Raw genomic sequence first — 19,501 nt, forward strand, 5'->3', positions numbered from 1 at the left:
GCTGACAAATGTAGTGTTTACATCCAGCCTGTGCTCTGAGAGGCCTACAGCAGAAATGCTTTATCAGCAGAAGGTCTGCCTTCCAGTAACAGGAGGATGGCAACAAGTTCACAGCAAGTCATATGGCCATTCCTATTTTTGTCAGCTTAGCAGGAGGATACCAAAACAGGGAACAAAGACAACAGGCAGTGAGCTTGCCCAAAAGTTACAGAGGGCGAAATAAAAGACAAAAAAAACCCCAACCAAAGGGCAAAAAAGCAGTAAACACAAAAACCACCACCAAAAAACCACCAAAACAAAATCAAACCATAATAGCTTACTCCTAAGAGGCATAGAAAGTATGTCCAAAAACTGCTTTGATACTGCCCTAAGGAACTCAAGAGCTGTTGTAAGGATTGACAACTGCCATTCCTTGGACATGTGTGTTTCAGGGCTTTTGAGTATAGAGGTATGAGAGAATGACTGTGAAATCAATTTGCTTTAAATATGATTTTATCCGTCCTTAAGGTACTTTGCTGCATTTTGCAGCATTTAGTTCCTGTACCAGGATCAGTGTTGCAATCAAGTCAGTCATACTTGCATACCTAGTAGTTTTAGTAGGAGGTCATTTCAAGTCAATGCTTGCATGATGACTAAGCACCTGTCTTTGAAACAGGTCTGTGGGTTTATTGGATGTTGACACCTTTCCACTCTTAAATATACAAGGTGTTTGCAGCTTCCTTGAAAACGGCATGTCTAGATTTAGACCTAGCCTTAGTTTCCTTGATTGCATTTGTTTCCTCTGCCTTATTTCAGGAAGATGTGTTCTCGTCCTTCCATGTCAATGCCAAGCCACCTCCATAATTTTCTAAATTCCTATCAATAGGCTGTTCTCTGCCTTCATGTACAGATCTTTCTGACATATCTTTCTGCAGGAATTACAAATATTAAATGCTAAAGTCAGTGAGGCAATGATAGCTTCAGTTTTGTACTTCACAGTGCATATAGCAAATAGGAGTAACCAAGCTACTGTATAGTTTTCTATTTGTCTCTCACTCCCATGTCTTCATTTGTGATAGTGTTCATGCTGTGTATTAATCATTCAAGGTAGGAATATTTCTGAGAATTAGTAGACACACTGAGGGATGTAGGAAGCTGTGATACTTTGTTGCAAAGTAACTCTGTCAGAAATAGCTTGGCCCTGAAGGTGAATTGGTAACATGGCTAGCAGGACTAAATATACGAACCTAAGAAACCTTGTCTTGCCCATCAGCACAACCCAAACTGATCAGGAGAAGTGATGACATTGGTTCCAAGCTTCTGTTTCTGTGGATACCCTTGATCAGCCCCCATTCCCGGCCAGACACCAATGTGTACTCCAAACTGAGCACGTAACTCCTTAACTGGTACTGCTGAGGCACAAAGGCTTATACCTCTCCTGGTGTTCAATTATGCTAATTACAAGTTTACCTGTTCTTGTTACATGCTTGCAGGTCTAATGATTTTTTTCGGTATTGCCAAATGCTGAACCTCAGTGACGCTCTGTACCAATTAGCTGTCACATTAGTCAGGCCCTGCCTGAAGTACGGCTGGGGCCACTTTTACAGTAGATGCCCAGCCCCATGACTATGCCATACTAAAACTCCTGGCTTTTCCAAGTATTTGTGGTTTTCCTTAAACCATTCTGACAGCGACACCTATACGTACCTATTTTTACGCATGGATTTTGCGGGAAAGCCCCTTAATTTACTTTGAGAAAACATCAGCAGGATCCTGCAACCGTAGATGCAGCCCTGTGGGACCGACGGACTCACCCCTCTCTAAATGCCTCCTGACAGCGGGGACCCGAGGCCCCAGAACAGCCCTGCGGGGTGCCCTCCCTACCTACCTACCTGTCCGCTTATGCCTCACACGGCCTGGGCCGGGACAGGACCGCGGCAGCCGAGGCCATCACCCAGGAAGGTTTTTGCGCGGCTGAGCACGGAGCGGAGGGGAGCGGAGGGGAGCGGAGGGGAGCGGAGGGGAGCGGAGGGGAGCGGAGGGGAGCGGAGGGGAACGCAGGTTCCCGCCGACGCCGCCTGAGGAGAGGCGGCGCGCGGAGCCCGCCCACAGCTCGCGCTCTCCACGATCGGCTGCTGAGGCCTGCGGGGGCGGGGCGGACCCTGCTGCCGGCCAGGTGGGCGGGGCGGGGTGGGCCCTTTTCTGGCCGGGCCGGGCAACGGGGCCGTACTCTGGCGGCGGTCGCGGCGCGGGGTGGCTGCGGCTCCTGGCTTAGGGTTATGCACTGGGGTGATGGTCTCGCCGGCTGGTGCTAGGCTTCTCCCGCACCGGGGAGGGAGCCCCTTCCTCAGTCTTCTCCTCCTGCTGTTGCTCTGCCCCGGCGGTGGGTGCCTGCCGCGCCGCCGGCCCGCGGGGCCACCCGTGGTCTTGGGTAAGAGCTGGGGGGGAAGCGGCTCGTGTGTCTGGCGCCGTGGAACCTGCTGGATCCCGCTGTCTCTGTTGTGGCACTCTAGTCAAGGGAGGCGGAGAGAGGCCTGGGGGCGCTGCCCGGGTGCGCGCCCCGCCCGGCCGCTGCCCGCGGTCTCCAGGGCGTCTCGCTAAGCGACCCCGCTCTATGACAGCCCCGGTTGCTGCGCTACCGTAGTCTCCCGGCACTGGGCACGGAGTGGTTTCTCCCTGACAGTGTCCTGGCGTTGTAGCCCGTCCCTGGCCCGGCTGCTACAGCGACAAGCGCAGGCCTGGGTCGAGGTGGCCGGGCTGGGGGCAGAGGGGTGGGCACCTCACCTCGTATGGGGGCACGGCCATGCTGGGAATGCCTTTGCTTGTCGGCGGGTGCGGGGGAAAAAGCAAGGATCACTTCAAAACGGTTATAGCTCACTAACCAACCCAGACACTCTCTTTTCGAGTTTTCACTCCATATGGACCTTTCATAACAGAGGTTGGAGTCGGACGTAGGAGTTACTGAGGGCTACAGCAGTCAAAGGACAAGTATTTAACAAATAACAGGCTTATTTTCATTACACAACATGGAAAATTAATATTGGTTATTGTATCACTTGTTGGCACAAAATAGTATGATATGAAAGTATTCATATTACAGCTGCTAAGTAATGTGTGTTAAATGCTTTTTGTATTGATTAGAATTGTAAATAAATTTTAATTATTTTCCTAGGCTGTGTACTGAAATCATAATTCCTCAGCATTCCAATGCATTAAATGCATTTGGTGATATTCATGTCAGTAGTCAGTCCTGTGAACATACTTAGTATGCTATATGCTATTATTATGCAATTAACCTTGACAGTGAAGGGGGAAGAAAAAGAAAGAAACTGGGGATGATAGTAGAAAAAGGATGGTGAGTGGCATACTACTCAGTTGAAACTCCATTTGTTTATAATGGTTTAGGCTCTGCTGTTGATTGTATTACTACTGTTACAAGCTTCTGACATGAAAGGGAAAATGCTACACAAGAGCATTGTTAAAGCTGGTGTGTATCTGGGGGTCACCATGTACAAATTCCCAGTTCTGAATAGGTGGCTGAACCAGCTGGGAGGATGTAGACTTGGAAAGAGGAACTGCAGAAGGATGTCCTAAGAGGCTGATGTTAAACCATGAACAGAAGTTCTTTAAGTTTTGTCTGAAGGTTAGAAGCAATCTTCTATCCTGTCCCTCTGTCCTGTGATGCTGGGCTTTAGCAGTAAGCTTTAGCACTTGTTCCAGTGCAAGCTTCTTGATGATAAAGGTAATAGTGTCTTAGTTGCTGATCCAATATCTAACTCTAGCTATGAAGGAAACAAAGAAGATGTAGAAACAGTTGGGATAAAGGGATACTTCCTGTGGGAGCTTGGACAAACTACTGATGGATCTCTTGTAAGTGTACATGGGCCCTAAGGATGCTTTTAACCATGGCTGACCTACAGGTTATTTTCTTAAAAGATGTTCTAGTAAATACCATGTGGCCAAGCATATGTTCATCATTAAGTGCCCTAACACACAGACTCTGTTGTGTATTCTCATCAATGACTGCAGAACTTTTGTCTCTTACCACTCTAGCCAGTGTCTACATTTTGAAGTCTGCCATGTTCTGCTGCCCAGTCCTGACCTGCCCTGAAAGTGAAGATCAGTGGCCTTTAACAGCCATAATTTTTTCTGGGTTGTCTGTGAAAGTAGATGCATTTAGGGAGTGATTAGCTGTAATTTCCTATTGTAAAATACCATGGGTTTTGATGTATAGAAGCAACTGTTGCTGTAAAAACACCTGCACTAAGAGCTTAGCTTCAATTAGCAGTGACATGGGTAGTGAAGGTCAAACAAATAAAGGAGAGGATGGGGTGACTGTCGGTCATTCACTGGTTTTGTATGAAGTGTTCTCATCTTGAGTCTAGTTAACTTTTCATGACCTTTTCTTCACCCTTCTTGCAGATGTGATATGTTAAGATAAGCTTTTTAGGAACACCTGTAATAAGGATGGTAGAAGGGTGTAGGAGAATGACTTATGGGAGCATTCTGAGTGCTGGCTTAACACAGGTGTTGGGGAGAGGGCACAAAACCCACATTGCACTGGAGTCACAACTACAAAAGGAGACGGTAAGGTGTATGCAGTGCTGCATTATATAGACTTCTACAAGTCTGAGATGGTTTTGGAGCCCAGACAAGAAGGGGATACAGAGCTGTTACTCCTGATTTACCAGGCTGGCATCTAGACCCTTGCTGCTTCATATGTGCTCAGTTTTTCAAGTATCTTTTTATCTTGTAGTAAATGGGTCTCGTGACATAAGCATTCACTTGTGGTGTGTTTGGAAGTCAAAACCTGTAAGTAGAAAGGGGAGTTAACAAGTTTGGTCTTACTCTGTGCATGCAAGTTGGCCATCTGATCTTAAGTAATAAAGAAGGAATATTGTCAATATAATGATCACTTCATAAGTGTTTTAGACCAGTGATGGTCACAAGACTTGGTGTAAGTTGCTCTTAAATTTTCATGTGAAGACCCCACTTGCAGTTTGCAACCTGTGCTTGCACAAGTAATGGAGGAGGAAGTACAGTGGTAGTTTGCAAGTATGGGGCATTGCTTGTGTATGGATAACTGTTCTGCTCCCGAGGTACTAACACAAACACTGCTTCTAGGAACCTCAAATCTGAAAAGGGATGAGCTGCTTAAATACAACCTTGTAACTACTGGCTGTAGTTGTGGTAGCAACAGATCTGGGATTTGTGGAGCTCCCTAACTGGCTCATGTGAAGTATGGGTCTGTGAAACAGCTAAACCAATTGAATAGCTCATTAGTGTTCCCCACTGCCCTGCTTGCCCTGTGCCTGCTTATTGCCACTTAAATTAGCCACTTATTGTCCTGCTAAAGCATGAGAAAATTAGCCTGCTGAGGAAGAAGTGACTAATTTTGTAGTTTAATTATCTTAATGGAGGAGCAGAATGAGGAATGTGGAAGCCAATAGCAACACCCTTTGGCTTAGGCTATTTTTTAAGATGATCTGTGCATCATCAAATGGTGCTTTAGTAGCAGGAGCCAGAAGATCATGTTTGTACCTACTGAGGGAGCAAGACTGAGGGCCAAACTAATGTGGGCGGTAACTGACAGTAAAATGTTGCAGTACTACTGCTTAGCTTTCCCAGAGATTTAAATAAAGCACCAAATGGTATTCCTATAATAGTGGCACTGGAGATGAGGTACATGAGGGGAGAATCAAAACCTTATTTGCAAAGTCCTGCCTGAAGGCTTGATATCAAAGACACAGTGCTCATTAAGATGCAAGGTGATTGTCCTGGAGTTCCTCTCAAGCCTGTTTTGGGGAAAAGGGACTACTTAAGGTGCTGGGTTGCTTTCATGCTTGCCTTTTTTTAAGAGAGTTTTCTGGCCATCCAGGGCAACATATTCACACAGGAACATCTCATGGGAGAACGAGGATAACTTACTGAATTTCTCTGCTCTGCTGACAAGACTTAACGTATATTCTGAGCAAGTACTTCTGTGCATCTGCTCCATGTTTACATGCAATTATGATGTTTGTGCACTTCTCTATCAGTTTGATTATATATTCAACATGCTTGTCTTCTAATGTTTGCACTAAGATTTTTTTGATTTTGTGGCTGTTCTTCATTTCCTCAAACAGGCCATCAATAATCACTGTGTGCCACCTCATGTCTTATCAGTTTCTGGAAGGTGATAACCTGTCCTTACAAGATCAGCAGTGGATTCACAGAACCCTTTACCTTTTAGAGCTGACTCAAGGCAATTACTATATCAATGTTCTGATACCCTATGCAAACAACTTGTTAGGTTCTTGGCTAAAGTTTTCTAGAAAGACATCTAAATGAAGCTTGGTAATAATTGACTTGCATGCAAACGAGGTTTGTCTGAATTCCTGCTGACTGCTACTTGAGGGGTGTGTGTTTGTATGGTCAGCTGGCTAGATGTCAGGAGTGATTTAAATGTTTATGCCTCATGTGATCTGAGGTATCTGGAAGTATCATGTGAGATGTTGTTTGCTTTCTTGTTCCTAATTTTGTGCACAAGCCTTTACCGTGGCAGTCTGAGCTACTTCCAGGCATTCTCCTTAGAGGACTGTCTTCAGAGTTTAAAATGAATTTTCCAGGAAATATGGTTCATTCTGAAAGACTGCAAAATGATCAGTTAGTTGAGGATATGGCACTAGGTAAAAAGTTGGAATAGTTTGGATATATCCAGAGGTATTTGGATTTCAAATAGAAATAGTAAAAATGTATCCATGGATGGTCTCTTTGCCACACAAGCAACAGCTTTTCTTTCCCCCTCAATTTACGATATGGGTACTACTTTTTGGTTGGTTGGTGTTAATGAAATTTAAGATCCCCCTATTTATGGCTCTTGTTGAATGTCCTTTTCTGTTTCCTGAGCAGTATTAAAGTGATTCACTGTCCAGGATGAAACTTGCTTATTACCTTTGTATTAGTCATTAAGACTTAAAGATAGTGATAGGCCATGTGTCCTAAAGCTGGTTGTAATAGTTTGCAGATTTGGAAAAGTCTGCAACATCTTTTAGCCTCTTAGACCAATTAGTAAATGTGCTTCCCATAAAGCTTAATCAGATAAGATCAGATCCAAGGAGATAGGCTAGTTGTGGCAGGGCAATTGAGATAAGAAAACAGCAAAGGATACTACCATATCAGAAGTGATTTGGGCTAATCGAGGTATTGGAATGAGTTCTGCTTTGAATTACTAACTGTGAAAAATGGGAATATGCTAGAACCAACAGATCATCAAATATGATGAAAATGTGTTTTTCTGCTGAATATGAAATCTTTTATTTCCAAACATAGCAGTTCAAAAGCCAATACACATATTGCACAACTGCAAGCTGGGGAAGCTGGGGTACTGCTTGAGGTCTGTTCTTGGACATCCAGTTTTATCTAGTGCTGATTTTGCAGAACTTCACTTGCCCATTTCATACATTTATGGGGTCAGTTTGGAGGCTTCAAAAAGTAAGAATTTCCTACAATGCATCCAGCAAAAAAGTTCTGGAAAGTACAGATATTGATAGCTGAGAACATGAGAAGAAAAATTGCTTTTGGATTGCTCTGGCCATAGATGCTTTCTGTGTGTACTCTGAAAGCAGATGAATGTGTGTGTTTGGGTTTTTTGTGGGGTTATTTTTTGCTACTGCTTTCCAATTCCATCACAAAATTCAAAAAAGCTATGTCCTTATCCTCCAGAATTAATCTTCAGTGTGATTATTTTTTTTAACCTGTTACTTATCAAAAAGCCACTGAGTAGACTTCCAGCTGAAGTGTAAATCATTAACACTGTTACATTGTGTGGGGTGAGGACTGAAGAGCTTGCATATTTCTTTCCTCATCAAAATGAGCCTTTTTTTTTTGTTTTCTTCCTTATGGTTTCTTCATGACCCCTTTTCAGCCTGGAGATGATACTTCAGAAATTAAAACATGAGTTGTGAATTACAGTGACTATCAGTTTCACTGTTAATGTGGAAATACAAACCTGAAAGTAACCTGTGTTTTTGCAAATCCCTGCTTCACAAACAAACAAGCAGCACACCTGCACATGAGACTTACTTTTGAGCTCCAGGATTGGTATCTTGGCACAGGTGGGATTTGCCCCTTATCTATTTTTTAGAGATGAATAAATTTATCACTTGTCAACTTGTTCCTTGAGTATAAATTATTGTGGTGTTTCTCATCTTCTGCTCTAAACTGGACACAGGAGTGCAGCCTCTGTCCTGAAGAAGTTCAAGGATTAAAATACCTTTGCCACATTGAACCTGAATTTAATCTAAGATCACACCATTAAGTTCCAAGTGAGACTTTGTACACTTTGCTTTCAGTATTCTTGTTGATAAATATATCTTGATGATTAACTTCAGTTGTTAGTCTTCCCACACTGAGAGGCAGTGCTTACAATTACTGGAGAGCTGCTTGGAAGCCTCAGGAAGTTCTTAAAGCTGATACTCCAGATGTTTGTCTTGGTCTTTGAAAGCTATCTTTGCTGGGAGATTCCAGGGTAACAAGAGTGGCAGTCTTCTACTTAGTTTTGCACAGGAACTAATGTAACCGGAACCTGTTCTGTCCTTGGCAGGTCTGCTGCTGTATCTGGCCAGCCAGGGATGGTTGATATAAATAGAATTATGTTCTGTTCATTTTCTAATTAAAAGCACTGATGTAGCACTGGCATGGGACTGTGGAACAAGCTGTTGTAGTTCTCCAAGAAATAACTAAGCAGCATTTTGTGAGGTTCCAAGACTGAACTTCAGTAAACTCTTTCTAGGAGGTGCTGCAATACTATAATCTCCTTCACTATGTTTTTCAGTATATGAGAGTCCTTGAAATATGACCTAGAGTAACCTGTGCTCAGCTACTGGGTCTTTTAGTGTATCACTTAATACAGATATATATAACCACAAAAAAACCTGTTGAGAAAGTAAGAGTAGTTAATAAAGAAGTCCTGATGTATACCTGTTGTAGTGGGGCACAGCTTGCGGTAGTTAAAGGATGTAAGTGGTTGTCCAGGTCTGTAGTCTGAGGTTCTGTCCATTTTTTATCTTTCCAGTGTTACTCTGAAAGCTGTCCAGTGAAATTGTGTTCCACTAAGAAATATGTTCTCTTTCTTTAAACCATTGCTAAATATCAGTGTTCTATAGAACTTAATTAAAAGAGCCTACAAGAAGGATGGAGAGTGACTGTTTACAAAGTGATAGGACAAGGGGCAATGGCTTCAAAATAGGGAAGAGCAGATTTAGATTGGATGTTAGGAACAGGGTCTTTACTATGAGAGTGGTAGAACACTGGAACAGGTTGCCCAGAGAGGTGGTTGGGACCCCATCCCTGGAGATATTCCAAGTGAGGCTTGACAGAGCTCTAGGCAGCCTGATTTAGTTGAGGATGCCCCTGCTGACTGCAGAGGGGTTCAGGCTAGATGACCTTTGGAGGTCCCTTCCAACCTAGACCATTCTAGGGTTCTATGATTAAATTTACTGAAGTGAGGGGAATAAAAATTGTATGGGTGTGTCTACATTAAAAAACTTCAAGCATTGTCAGGTAATAGGCTACAGTTATGCAGGCCTCAAAAAGGTGTGGGGGGGTGTGGTGCTCAAAAAGGTGGAGGCAAACATTAAGAAGTGCTTAACTCTTAAATTTTTCTAATACAGAGAAACTTTTCAATAGCTGAAGTATCTTTGCCTTTCTGGTTCTTGAGGAAAAATGATTAAGCAGAATGACAGAATGTGAGAAGTTTCTTTGGGCAGTGGCTGATGATTTCCACCCCCATTCAGTTCTAATTCAGAAACAATATTCTTGTTTCCATTTAATGCTTAAAAGGAATAAAGGAAAATAAAACTTCATCGAAGGATTACTGGCATTTAGTATATGCCTTAAGAACAGTGCTCTTCAGAGACCCTTCTCTTCCACTGTTACTGATGTAGTGTGTCAAGAACCCCAAGGAAAAGCAAAACTCATTGCATCCAAAACCTGAATGTAAATGATATAAAATGATGTATTTGCTTTATTCTGCTAGCAACTAAATATTGTGTAGCAAAAGTGAAGGAAGAGGTGAAATTAAACCCCCCAGAAATGGAGCAGCTTTTGCTTTTCACATTTTTCTTTTTAATATTCAATTGCTAGCTTGCAGGCAGCTGTTTAAAGGGGGGGGGGAACCACTTCTGTGTGCAGTTCTTATACTGTAAAGAAAAAGTTCTTCCAGAAAGATTTGTTTTGCAGTTTAAAACACAGGTAATCTTGACAGTAGCTGAGACCAGATATTTTTCATACCCATGACCTGTTCCTATGTAGTCTGCTCTTTGCCTGTTCCTAACTTAGTGAGTTGTTGGTCCAGAATTATTCTGCATGGTGATGCTCCAAAGAATTTTCTGTGGAAACTGTGCAGTACTTTGTTCTGGCATAGTATTTCTTATCCAGTTAAAAAGCTTAATGGTATGTCTGGATGCAGTGATATAAAGGCTATGGTATTAAGATATGTATATTATAATATAAAATGTTATATACTTAAATTTTTATGCCTCTCTTTATATCTTTCAGTTCCTGGGGACTTGGGTAATCAGTTGGAAGCAAAGTTAGATAAGCCATCAGTAGTGCATTATCTCTGCTCTAAGAAGACAGACAGTTATTTTACACTCTGGCTGAATTTGGAATTGCTTCTGCCTGTCATCATTGACTGCTGGATTGATAATATCAGGTAAGACCAGGAATGCTGTTCTTTGCAGTTATCTCCTTCCCTTAGATTGACAAATTTTGTACAGAATGGCCACCTTAAACTTTCTTTTCCAATTCAAGATCAGCAAGAGAAATTATGTGGAATTCTGCTGGGACAAGTAATAGGATGAATCAGCAGATCCAGCTTTGTCATATCTGAGGTTCATCACTGATGAAAAGCAGAGGTTCTCTTAGTTTCTTGCACTTATTTTCTGACCAGTTACCCAGTGTTGGTTTGGGCACTTACCAAACAGTTCTGTAGGGTTATCTAAAGTGGAAGACTTTCTGTTTCTTTGATGAGGCAAGGGGGAAGGAGGTACATTGGGCAGCTCAGATGGTACAGGCAAGGAGAAATGTCATCTTGGATGTTTCCTGGCATTGTGTGATTACAGACTGGTCTCATGGGTAGCTGAGGCACATAAGGTCCTTCAAGGACAGTCTGGAGTCTCTTTCTAGAATTATTTTGGTTTATAAGCGTTAAGTCTTGCTCTATGCCTTACAGACTAGAGATATTTTTGGTGTGTGAAGATTTAAATGAGTATCAGTTCAGATTCTAAGATTCCTGCTAGGGGTAAACACTTACATTCAGAAATAGCAGTTGTATTGATATGGTATTAAAATGAAACAACCCCCCAGCCACAGCAGTTAAAAGCTCCATATTCTTCATATCTGAAGTTGATTTGAAAAGCTTATACAAAACACTGGATATCTGTTTGCTTCCTGAGGTACCAGTTGTTATTAGTCAAGAAATAAAGGACTCCTTTATGTTGGTAGAGGTGTTCCAGTTAAACAGAAATGATCTAGAATTTTTCTGGTATCTGATTCCACAGGTGTGTTATCTGCTACTGCCACATTCTTATGTTCTTGACAACTGTTCTCCATGATGTGACTTTGTGCAAAGTGAAATGAGATATAGCTATGGAAGTTAGCTTATATTCCGAAGCTGAAGTTCAGACACCATTTTCAGTTCTGTAGAGAAGCTCTGATTCTGCATGTAAAGTGTTAAACTAATTAAAAATAATTATTTGCATTGTATAACCTCTTAGCCATTAGAGCACTCTTGTCCTGTCTGCCTGTGTGGTTTTTTTTCCCTTCTGGGTAATAGCACTTGAAGTTCTTGTTACTGCACTCAATGGGAGACCCAATGGAGCGGAGAGTTGTCGTGTGTCAATATGACATGTTTTCCTCTTGTCTTTTTCCCTTCCCAGGCTGGTCTATAACAGAACCAGGAAGATTACAGAGCCCCCAGATGGAGTGGATATCAGAGTCCCAGGTTTTGGGCAGACGTTTTCTTTGGAGTTCCTTGACCCGAGTAAAAGAAGTGTTGGTATGTACAAGCTGTCTGCAGTGCTTCCATGCTTGTAGGATTGCTTCTGGTGTGTCTTTATACAATAAGCTACTGAAATGTGATTTCAAATTACAGTTCTGTTTTGAAATGGATTTGGTTTTTACTATACATAGATTTGGTGGTCTGGTAGCACATGGCTCATTTTGCTTTTAAGTCTTTTCATTGCATTGTGCATTGTCTGTTGTTTGGCATGAAGATGTCTTGTTTTTCAGTATTGTGCCAAATGTAAGGTTTCTGGATGCAATTTCAGGAGGTGCTTTGAATACAGACACCTTTGGAAGATGAGATGAGTTGAGTAGAAAATTCTGTGACTGAAGCTTTACAAGCAAAACCAAAACAAAAGCATTTCAGCATGCTTCTGAGCAAAATGTTCTGTAGTCTTAGGAATGAGTTTGTGCTTGGGGGATAGGGCACTGCACTCTGTAGCTCCCTGTCATTGGTTAGTATCAGAATAATTATTACATTTTGTGCTGCAAGATTTCTGCATGAATGTGTTTAAAGGTTTGGGTCTTTTGTTTTGTGTTCTTGTAGAAGTCATCTTTCAGAAAAGACTAATCTGATAAGCTTTTGTAGTTGCTAGCTGTGGCTGAAGACTTAGGTAATTTAAAGCTCAGTGCATTACTGATTCACATGCTTCATAGCATGGGTCTCTTTCTTTAGGGAGCAATCTCCAAAAGGGCAGTAATGTGCTTAATGATCTCCACTACACGACTCTTGCAACTGGAACAGAGCCATAGTTAAAATTGTCTTTGTTCACTTCAGGGTCTATAGAATAAGCATTCAAGACTGAGTGAGGTTCTCAAAACCTCAATATGACTGATACTCAGTAGGATGTTGTGACATTCATTTTTTTTCAGACTGCTAATAGATGCATTTAATTGTGGCAATACTTAAATCCTATGTGTCAAAGCATGTAATGTGTTCACGTCTTTCAGTATATAACACCAGCCAGTCTGCAAATGTTTCCCTTCTTTGCTATTGAAGCTCAGTCACCTAAGTCTGCTGATAGATGGTTCTGGGGTAGTTTCTTTTGCCCTGGATACGCTGTAAGCATTTGTTTCCCAGAATAAATGTTAGTGAAGTCCAGGCCAACCTTTATAGATGCATTATATACCCTACCTGAAATTAATTTGCAATAAGCAAAAGCTAACTGTGATGTAGAACTCCTGAGGTGTATTCTTTACAGCTCAAGGGTAAGACGCATTTCTGCTGAGGAAAGTTTGTTCTGTATATACTACATCTGACAGATCACAAACCAGTAAGAAGTTGTAATAATGGTGTTCTCTCACTTTTGGGGGACAGGGAGCTCCCCATTCTGTTAATATGCAGTTTTCTAGACTGTCAATGATTAAGACTGCAGTTTCACTGTCTCTATATGGTATCAGAGAAAATGCCTCCAGAACCTGGCTTGCTTTGTGGTAGTGTCTGGTGGCTGCTTCTAATGCTAATCTTTTCACTGATCTTTTTCTCTCTTACCTGGTATCTACAGGCAGTTACTTTTACATGCTGGTGCAGAGCTTAGTAGACTGGGGCTACAAACGTGATGAAGATGTGAGAGGAGCACCTTATGACTGGCGAAAGGCACCAAGTAAATAACTTACTGTTGTTTGAACAAGATGCTTACCAGTCAGCAAATGATGTTTTGTCTCTTCTCCTATCCCACCAGTACAATTATACTTCAACCAAATTTTTACTAGATCTTGGGCCTGGGTACCCCTGAACCCAGATGAAACCTCTGGTGTAATTTTCTCTTTTCCCCCCTCTTTGTTGTTGCTTTCTTTTTGAAGAACTTGATACTTGAGACCTGCTTAAACAGAACAGCAGCAAAAACCCTACACTAACAAAACTCATTCCCACAATGACATCCACCCCTCTCACAATTCTGGGATTTGAGTTCTGCATTATTAATTCCACAGGCAGTTAAAAATACCCCAAACTTCTAAAGACTTCCTGAAGTTCTATATTCACAACTAGTAATCTTAGCAGTGTAACCTGTGTATGTTTCCTGCAGATGAGAATGAAGACTATTTTGTGGCCCTTCGCAAGATGATTGAGTTGATGTATGAGCAGTATGGCAGTCCTGTTGTCTTGATTGCCCACAGCATGGGTAATATGTACACCCTCTACTTCCTCAACCATCAGACGCAGGATTGGAAAGACAAGTACATAAAGGATTATGTGTCATTAGGTGCTCCATGGGGAGGAGTGGCTAAAACTCTCCGTGTGCTGGCTTCAGGTAGGTAATTTGGGGCTTTGCAACGGGTTTTCTTTGTACTGCAAGATAGTAACTGGACTGTTAGCTGCAAGACTGGCAGTGAGCTTAAGGTACTATTTTTAAGTGATGGCAACTTGATGTATCAAGCCCTGTCACCGTACTGTCATTATCTATGTTCATGGGAGTGAACTGAACTTGTTTACATCCCTTAACCAGGAACTGTGTCCCCTCTTGCACTCTCCTAACTACTTCTCAAGGGATTGCTGTGTCATCTACTGTTTGGTGTGGTGTCTTCTATTCTTGTTACTTCTGCCTCCCCCTTGATTGCTCTCTGTTCAGCAGTGCAAAGCTAACAACAGCTCCAGAGCATTCAGTAGTTCCTTTTGATTAAAGATCTTACAATGGCTTGAGGTTAGCATTACAGAAAGCTTGTAGAAATGGTAATGAAATGATGCCTGCAGCACAAATGCCTGTCCAGAGATATGACAAGCAAATCTTTGAGATCTTTAGTCTGGCATGCTGGGTGAGCCTGAGACTGAAAAAACAACTGAATGAAGAAGCATAACATATTTCACTAAATAACTGCAAATGAGTTACAGAAAAAAATCACTTCTGCCATCATGTGAGTCCATAATTATTCAGTATTTTGGCTTTTAATTTGTGGTGCTTCTGGCTTGTCTGTTTAGCTCATTTCTGACCTGTTAGCTTTGGATATCAGTATCTTCTTCCTAAATAAAGCTGACATCAGAAACTGGACTTCATCAAAATGCAGAACCCAGGGCAAGTGCCAGCCATGCATGGAAAGATCAAAGAATGCTCTGCTAGGCAAAGGCATTTGATTCTGAACAGGAGCACACAGCTCAGTTATTAATTAGAAAACTTACACTGGATGTTTGTGCTGAGTTATACATCTTTAAATCTAGTTCAGTGGCACTAAAAATTAATTGGCCTCTTCTCTCAGGCTTCATCCAACAAGTCTGCATGTTACAGAATGGCAGGAAATGAGGATTGTTAATATCACCATCATAAAATTCCACATGACTACATAAAATTCTAGTCTCAGATTTCTGATGCTTTAAACTTTTGTGCTTTGTACCTTGTTTATAATGCATCCCATCCAAAATGGGTAGAAATACAAATGCATAATGGTTAGTTACACTTCTACTTAAATGTAGTAATGGCTTAACCTGTGTCTGTTGTACTGAACTCAAGTTTTAGAGCAGAAATACACAAATTGTGTAGGAAGGTTAAATGGGCAGAACAGAAGAACATCAGAGCACTTTAAGTTCCATCTCAGATATCCATAGTAAATGGCCACTGTCATGCATTAACACTTGGATTTCATTAATGGGGGTGTTAGTATGCAGAAGAATCATTGATTTAAAGAAAAGTACTGCAATGCTGCAGGAAAAACAAGGCAAGCTGTGACTGCATTCTTTCTGCTCCCATTCCTCTTTATAGTATGGTACTGGCTAGGAACTTCATGTGAAATCCACAGCTGTGTTATCAAAATGGTAAACAGTACCCTGGTGGAATTATTCCCTCTAGATTTTCTGTGATGTTTCTTGCTGCTTACTCATGTGCTTTGCAAGGATCAACACTTACATAATTACAATTCCAGTACCCATAAAGTGAAGATGTTCTTCTCACTACAGGGAGCAAAGTTTGTAGTGGTTGGTTGGTTTCATAAGAGTGAGATGCTGGGATTGTCTTCCTTAAACCTAATGTTTTGGTCACCATAATGCTTTGAGTGCTGTGCCTGCTGACTTCAGCATGCTATGGGCCATACAGTACTTCTGCACTTCAGGAAAAAAGTATAGGATTTGATAAGCATTTTGTGACAGCTCCATGAGAGAAAGCTGCAACAGTCAGGTTCTGTGTTTGATTATTCTACTGGAAATCTGTACACATTCCATTCATTGTTCAATTGAGAACTCGGGCTTCCTTTGCTGAAAGCTGCCATGTAGCATTCAGTAGCTTAGTGGTGAGTGTGCACAGTTAAGTATTTATACTGCACAGATGAAACACTTTTCAGGGCCTTTGATTCTTGCTGCACTCTTGGGATTTCTTTTGGTCTGTTTCAGATAAAAATGCTTCCCAAAGATGGCATTAAAGCCTGTGCTTTAGGTCTCCTTGCTGAAGCAATAGTGCCACCTCATGGAATTGAAAAGCAGGCTTTGCTATTTCAGGAGTGGCAGTTTCAGTGGTTTAGTTTTTCTGGTGTGTTTGACCTGGATCACTACATGCTGTAACCATGCTGGAAAGTCTGATTGGAAGTTGAGCTCATAAAAGAATTGAGGTGTGCCAGCCAGTGTGATAATGGAAAATAGTTCTGATCAGATGGCCACCACAAAAATAAGTTCAGGTCTCACTCAGGGTTTGGTTTTAAATACAAAATTAGTTTGTATTAAGTTTTTTGTTTTGTGAGATGCAAGAACAATGGTGAAAACATGAGGAAACGTGCATAAAAATTAAACTTAATCATCTATTAGTTTGAGCTATATTTGGAAGAAACTGCTAAGAAAGCAATGGCTATCAAAACTTGTTAATGTTTTGGTCAGGCACTAATTCTGAATTGAGAGTAAGTCTTAAATTTGGTAAAAGTTAACAATGTTGAGGTTTATGAGATATCAGGTAATTTAAGCTCTTTATCAATAAATAAGCCCTAGCTCTCTAGATTTGTATTATATTAAGAAAATAGAATGCTTTGGAAAAGCTTAACCAGCTAAAGACATTTCCCAAGTGTAGTAGTGATCAGCTGGTCTTGCAGGACTTGTTGGCTTGCTTTGCCCTCCCCACCTGGCAGAGATGTAGTTTAGGTTTCCAAAGGAGCCAGGCAATTAGTGCTACATTAGAAAGAACCTGGGTTTGAGAGATGGAATTGCTCATGGAGTGCAGCATTAGCAGAGACAGTAATAGTTGCTTCTGTTTGCCTGTATGACAGTTACCCTTTTAGGTAATTCTTAGAGAGCCTGACATTTTCTTTCAATTGTAGGCCCAATCATGTAGGCTTCATTAGGGAGTGCATGAACTCCTAAAACACCATGCCAAATAGCAACAAAACCATATAGCAGTTTATGTATCTCTGCTGAATGAAATACTGCTGCTGTGCTTGTTCTAAATGTGTGGCTTAACATGTTGTTAAGCTTATAAAGCTGCCTCATGAGTTCTTACAGGTGCATGGGTAGTAGTATTTACCTGTTCTTTCAGGAATAAAACAAAACAACACATGGGCTAGATAATAAAATCATTGTAAAACACATTTCCAGGAAAGCATTTAAAAGAAAACTTGCAAATCATCTAAATAATGCATAATAAAAGCTGGTTTCTTACTTGGCTCACATAGGAACTATTTTTTTCTCTTTTAAAAAGGAGCATATTGAAAAGGCAGCATTAGTCTTGGCTTGTCAGCCATTCATTTCTCAACTTGTGTTTCAATGTATAAGTTCTTAGCAGTTAGTTTGCAGGAGTTAATTACCAAGACAATCATAAAGGAGGAAAAACTTCTCCAGTTGTCACTAAGTGAATAATCTGCTTGTTGTTGCTGTGAGTGGTAGTAATTGCTGCTGGTAGAGATTCATGCTTTGCTTTGATAATGACATTCCTCCCCTCCCCCCTTTTTTTTAGGTGACAACAATAGGATACCTGTTATCAGCTCCCTCAAGATCAGAGACCAGCAGAGATCAGCGGTTTCCACAAACTGGATGCTCCCCTACAACTACACGTGGCCTCCAGATAAGGTCTTTGTAAGCACACCTACAGCTAACTACACTCTTCGGGATTACCAGCAATTCTACAGGGACATCAATTTTGAAGATGGCTGGCTGATGAGGCAGGACACTGAACCCCTGGTCTACCAGATGACACCGCCTGGTGTGCGTATACACTGTCTGTATGGCACCGGCGTGGAGACGCCTGACTCCTTCCACTATGAAAGCTTTCCCGACAGAGAGCCCAAGATTCTTTACAGCGATGGGGACGGAACAGTGAACTTGCAGAGTGCCTTGCAGTGCGGGAAGTGGGTGGACAGGCAAAAACAGGAAGTGGTGATGTTTGAGCTTTCAGGAAATGAGCACATTCAAATGCTGTCCAATGATACTACTATCTCTTATGTGAAAAAGCTGCTTTATGGTTTGTAATACCTTGTGTCGAGAGTTATTTTCCTCACCTGTGATGCCTTCCCTTAAATGTGGGAAAATGCCTTTTAATCCCTTTATATTTAGATACCTGAATTATTTATTTTGTGTTTTGGTTTTTCTTTTCTTTTTTTTAAAAGAAGTTGTTTGGTGTCCTGAATGATCCTATGTCTCTTGATTTGTGTTTATGATGCTTCATGGTATTTTCACTTTCTGCAAATTTGGTCAAATAGGCATCTTGGTGCCTCTGGTGTTGTGTCCAATATTCATACTGACTGTCATTAAGGGCCTGTGCAGCCCCTTGCACATACTGCATAGTATCATAGGTACCTGAGTTCCTTTGCATGGAGTGGGAGGGCTGGGAGGAACTGTAGTTGCAGATGCCCATAAAACAACAGAATGATAGCGACAATTCATGAATACAGTCAACTTGATCTTGCGTATTCTGATCTGCAGGTCCCTGTACCTTGGTATGTAAATATGTGTGTCTTCTAGGTAAGATAGGGAAGAGGTCTGCCTGGTTCTGTACTACCTTTCTTGTGATCCAGCCTTTATTTTATTACAGCATTTGGAGAAAGAAGGTAGATGTGTGAATTACCTGAAGCTTTCTATTAGGTGCATTTTTGCTCTTTCTTTAAGAGAAGGTATTGTTTGCCCATCAGCTTCTAGAACCTGATACGTATCATCTGGAGTCTGAGGAATTCTCACTTTGTGCTTCATTTATCAGAGGGAAAGAAGCTAAGCAGTGGCTAGTGCTTCCAATAAGCATAGCTGTGATGGAGTAGCACATAAATTAAAGCTAATTTAATACTGACAAACAATCCATACAGTGCAGAACTGCATTTTGGTGTGAAAAATGATCTGATAGTGGAAATGGTAATGAATGGGCAGCATTAATTCAAAACTGAAAGTAAGCTTTATAGAATGGGGTGGGGTATGCAAGCCAGCATAATATTACAGTATGAAGTCTAACCTTGTTCTTAGTCCAATCCAGTTACTCACCAAGTAGTGACTGGATCTACACTGTGTTCAGCTGAGGAGAAATTTTAAGTTGAAAACTAACTTTGCACAGACAAGTTTCATTATTGCTGTTTCAAGAAGCTGGGATAC

At 41.5% G+C, this 19,501-nt stretch overlaps 1 protein-coding gene across 1 annotated transcript; it reads left to right on the forward strand.

Annotated features, from left to right (window-relative positions):
* The first annotated feature begins 2,214 nt into the window (after positions 1 to 2,214).
* PLA2G15 (phospholipase A2 group XV) lies at positions 2,215 to 18,799 on the forward strand. The gene is made up of 6 exons (XM_054170152.1): positions 2,215 to 2,410; positions 10,519 to 10,675; positions 11,901 to 12,019; positions 13,530 to 13,628; positions 14,052 to 14,276; positions 17,883 to 18,799. The coding sequence occupies exons 1-6, from the start codon at positions 2,272 to 2,274 to the stop codon at positions 18,392 to 18,394; spliced, it is 1,251 nt and encodes a 416-aa protein (XP_054026127.1). The 5' UTR covers positions 2,215 to 2,271; the 3' UTR covers positions 18,395 to 18,799.
* The last annotated feature ends 702 nt before the right edge of the window (positions 18,800 to 19,501 follow it).

Source organism: Dryobates pubescens, chromosome 19, assembly GCF_014839835.1.
Source record: "Dryobates pubescens isolate bDryPub1 chromosome 19, bDryPub1.pri, whole genome shotgun sequence".
Classification (NCBI taxonomy): Eukaryota; Metazoa; Chordata; class Aves; order Piciformes; family Picidae; genus Dryobates; species Dryobates pubescens.

Excerpts from the sequence above, each read along its gene's own strand:
- PLA2G15 (XM_054170152.1), top strand. The coding sequence starts at position 2,272 with ATGGTCTCGCCGGCTGGTGCTAGGCTTCTCCCGCACCGGGGAGGGAGC. Across the intron at positions 2,411-10,518 it reads GGGGCCACCCGTGGTCTTGG|TTCCTGGGGACTTGGGTAAT; the intron begins GTAAGAGCTGGG and ends TATATCTTTCAG. Across the intron at positions 14,277-17,882 it reads TCTCCGTGTGCTGGCTTCAG|GTGACAACAATAGGATACCT; the intron begins GTAGGTAATTTG and ends CCTTTTTTTTAG.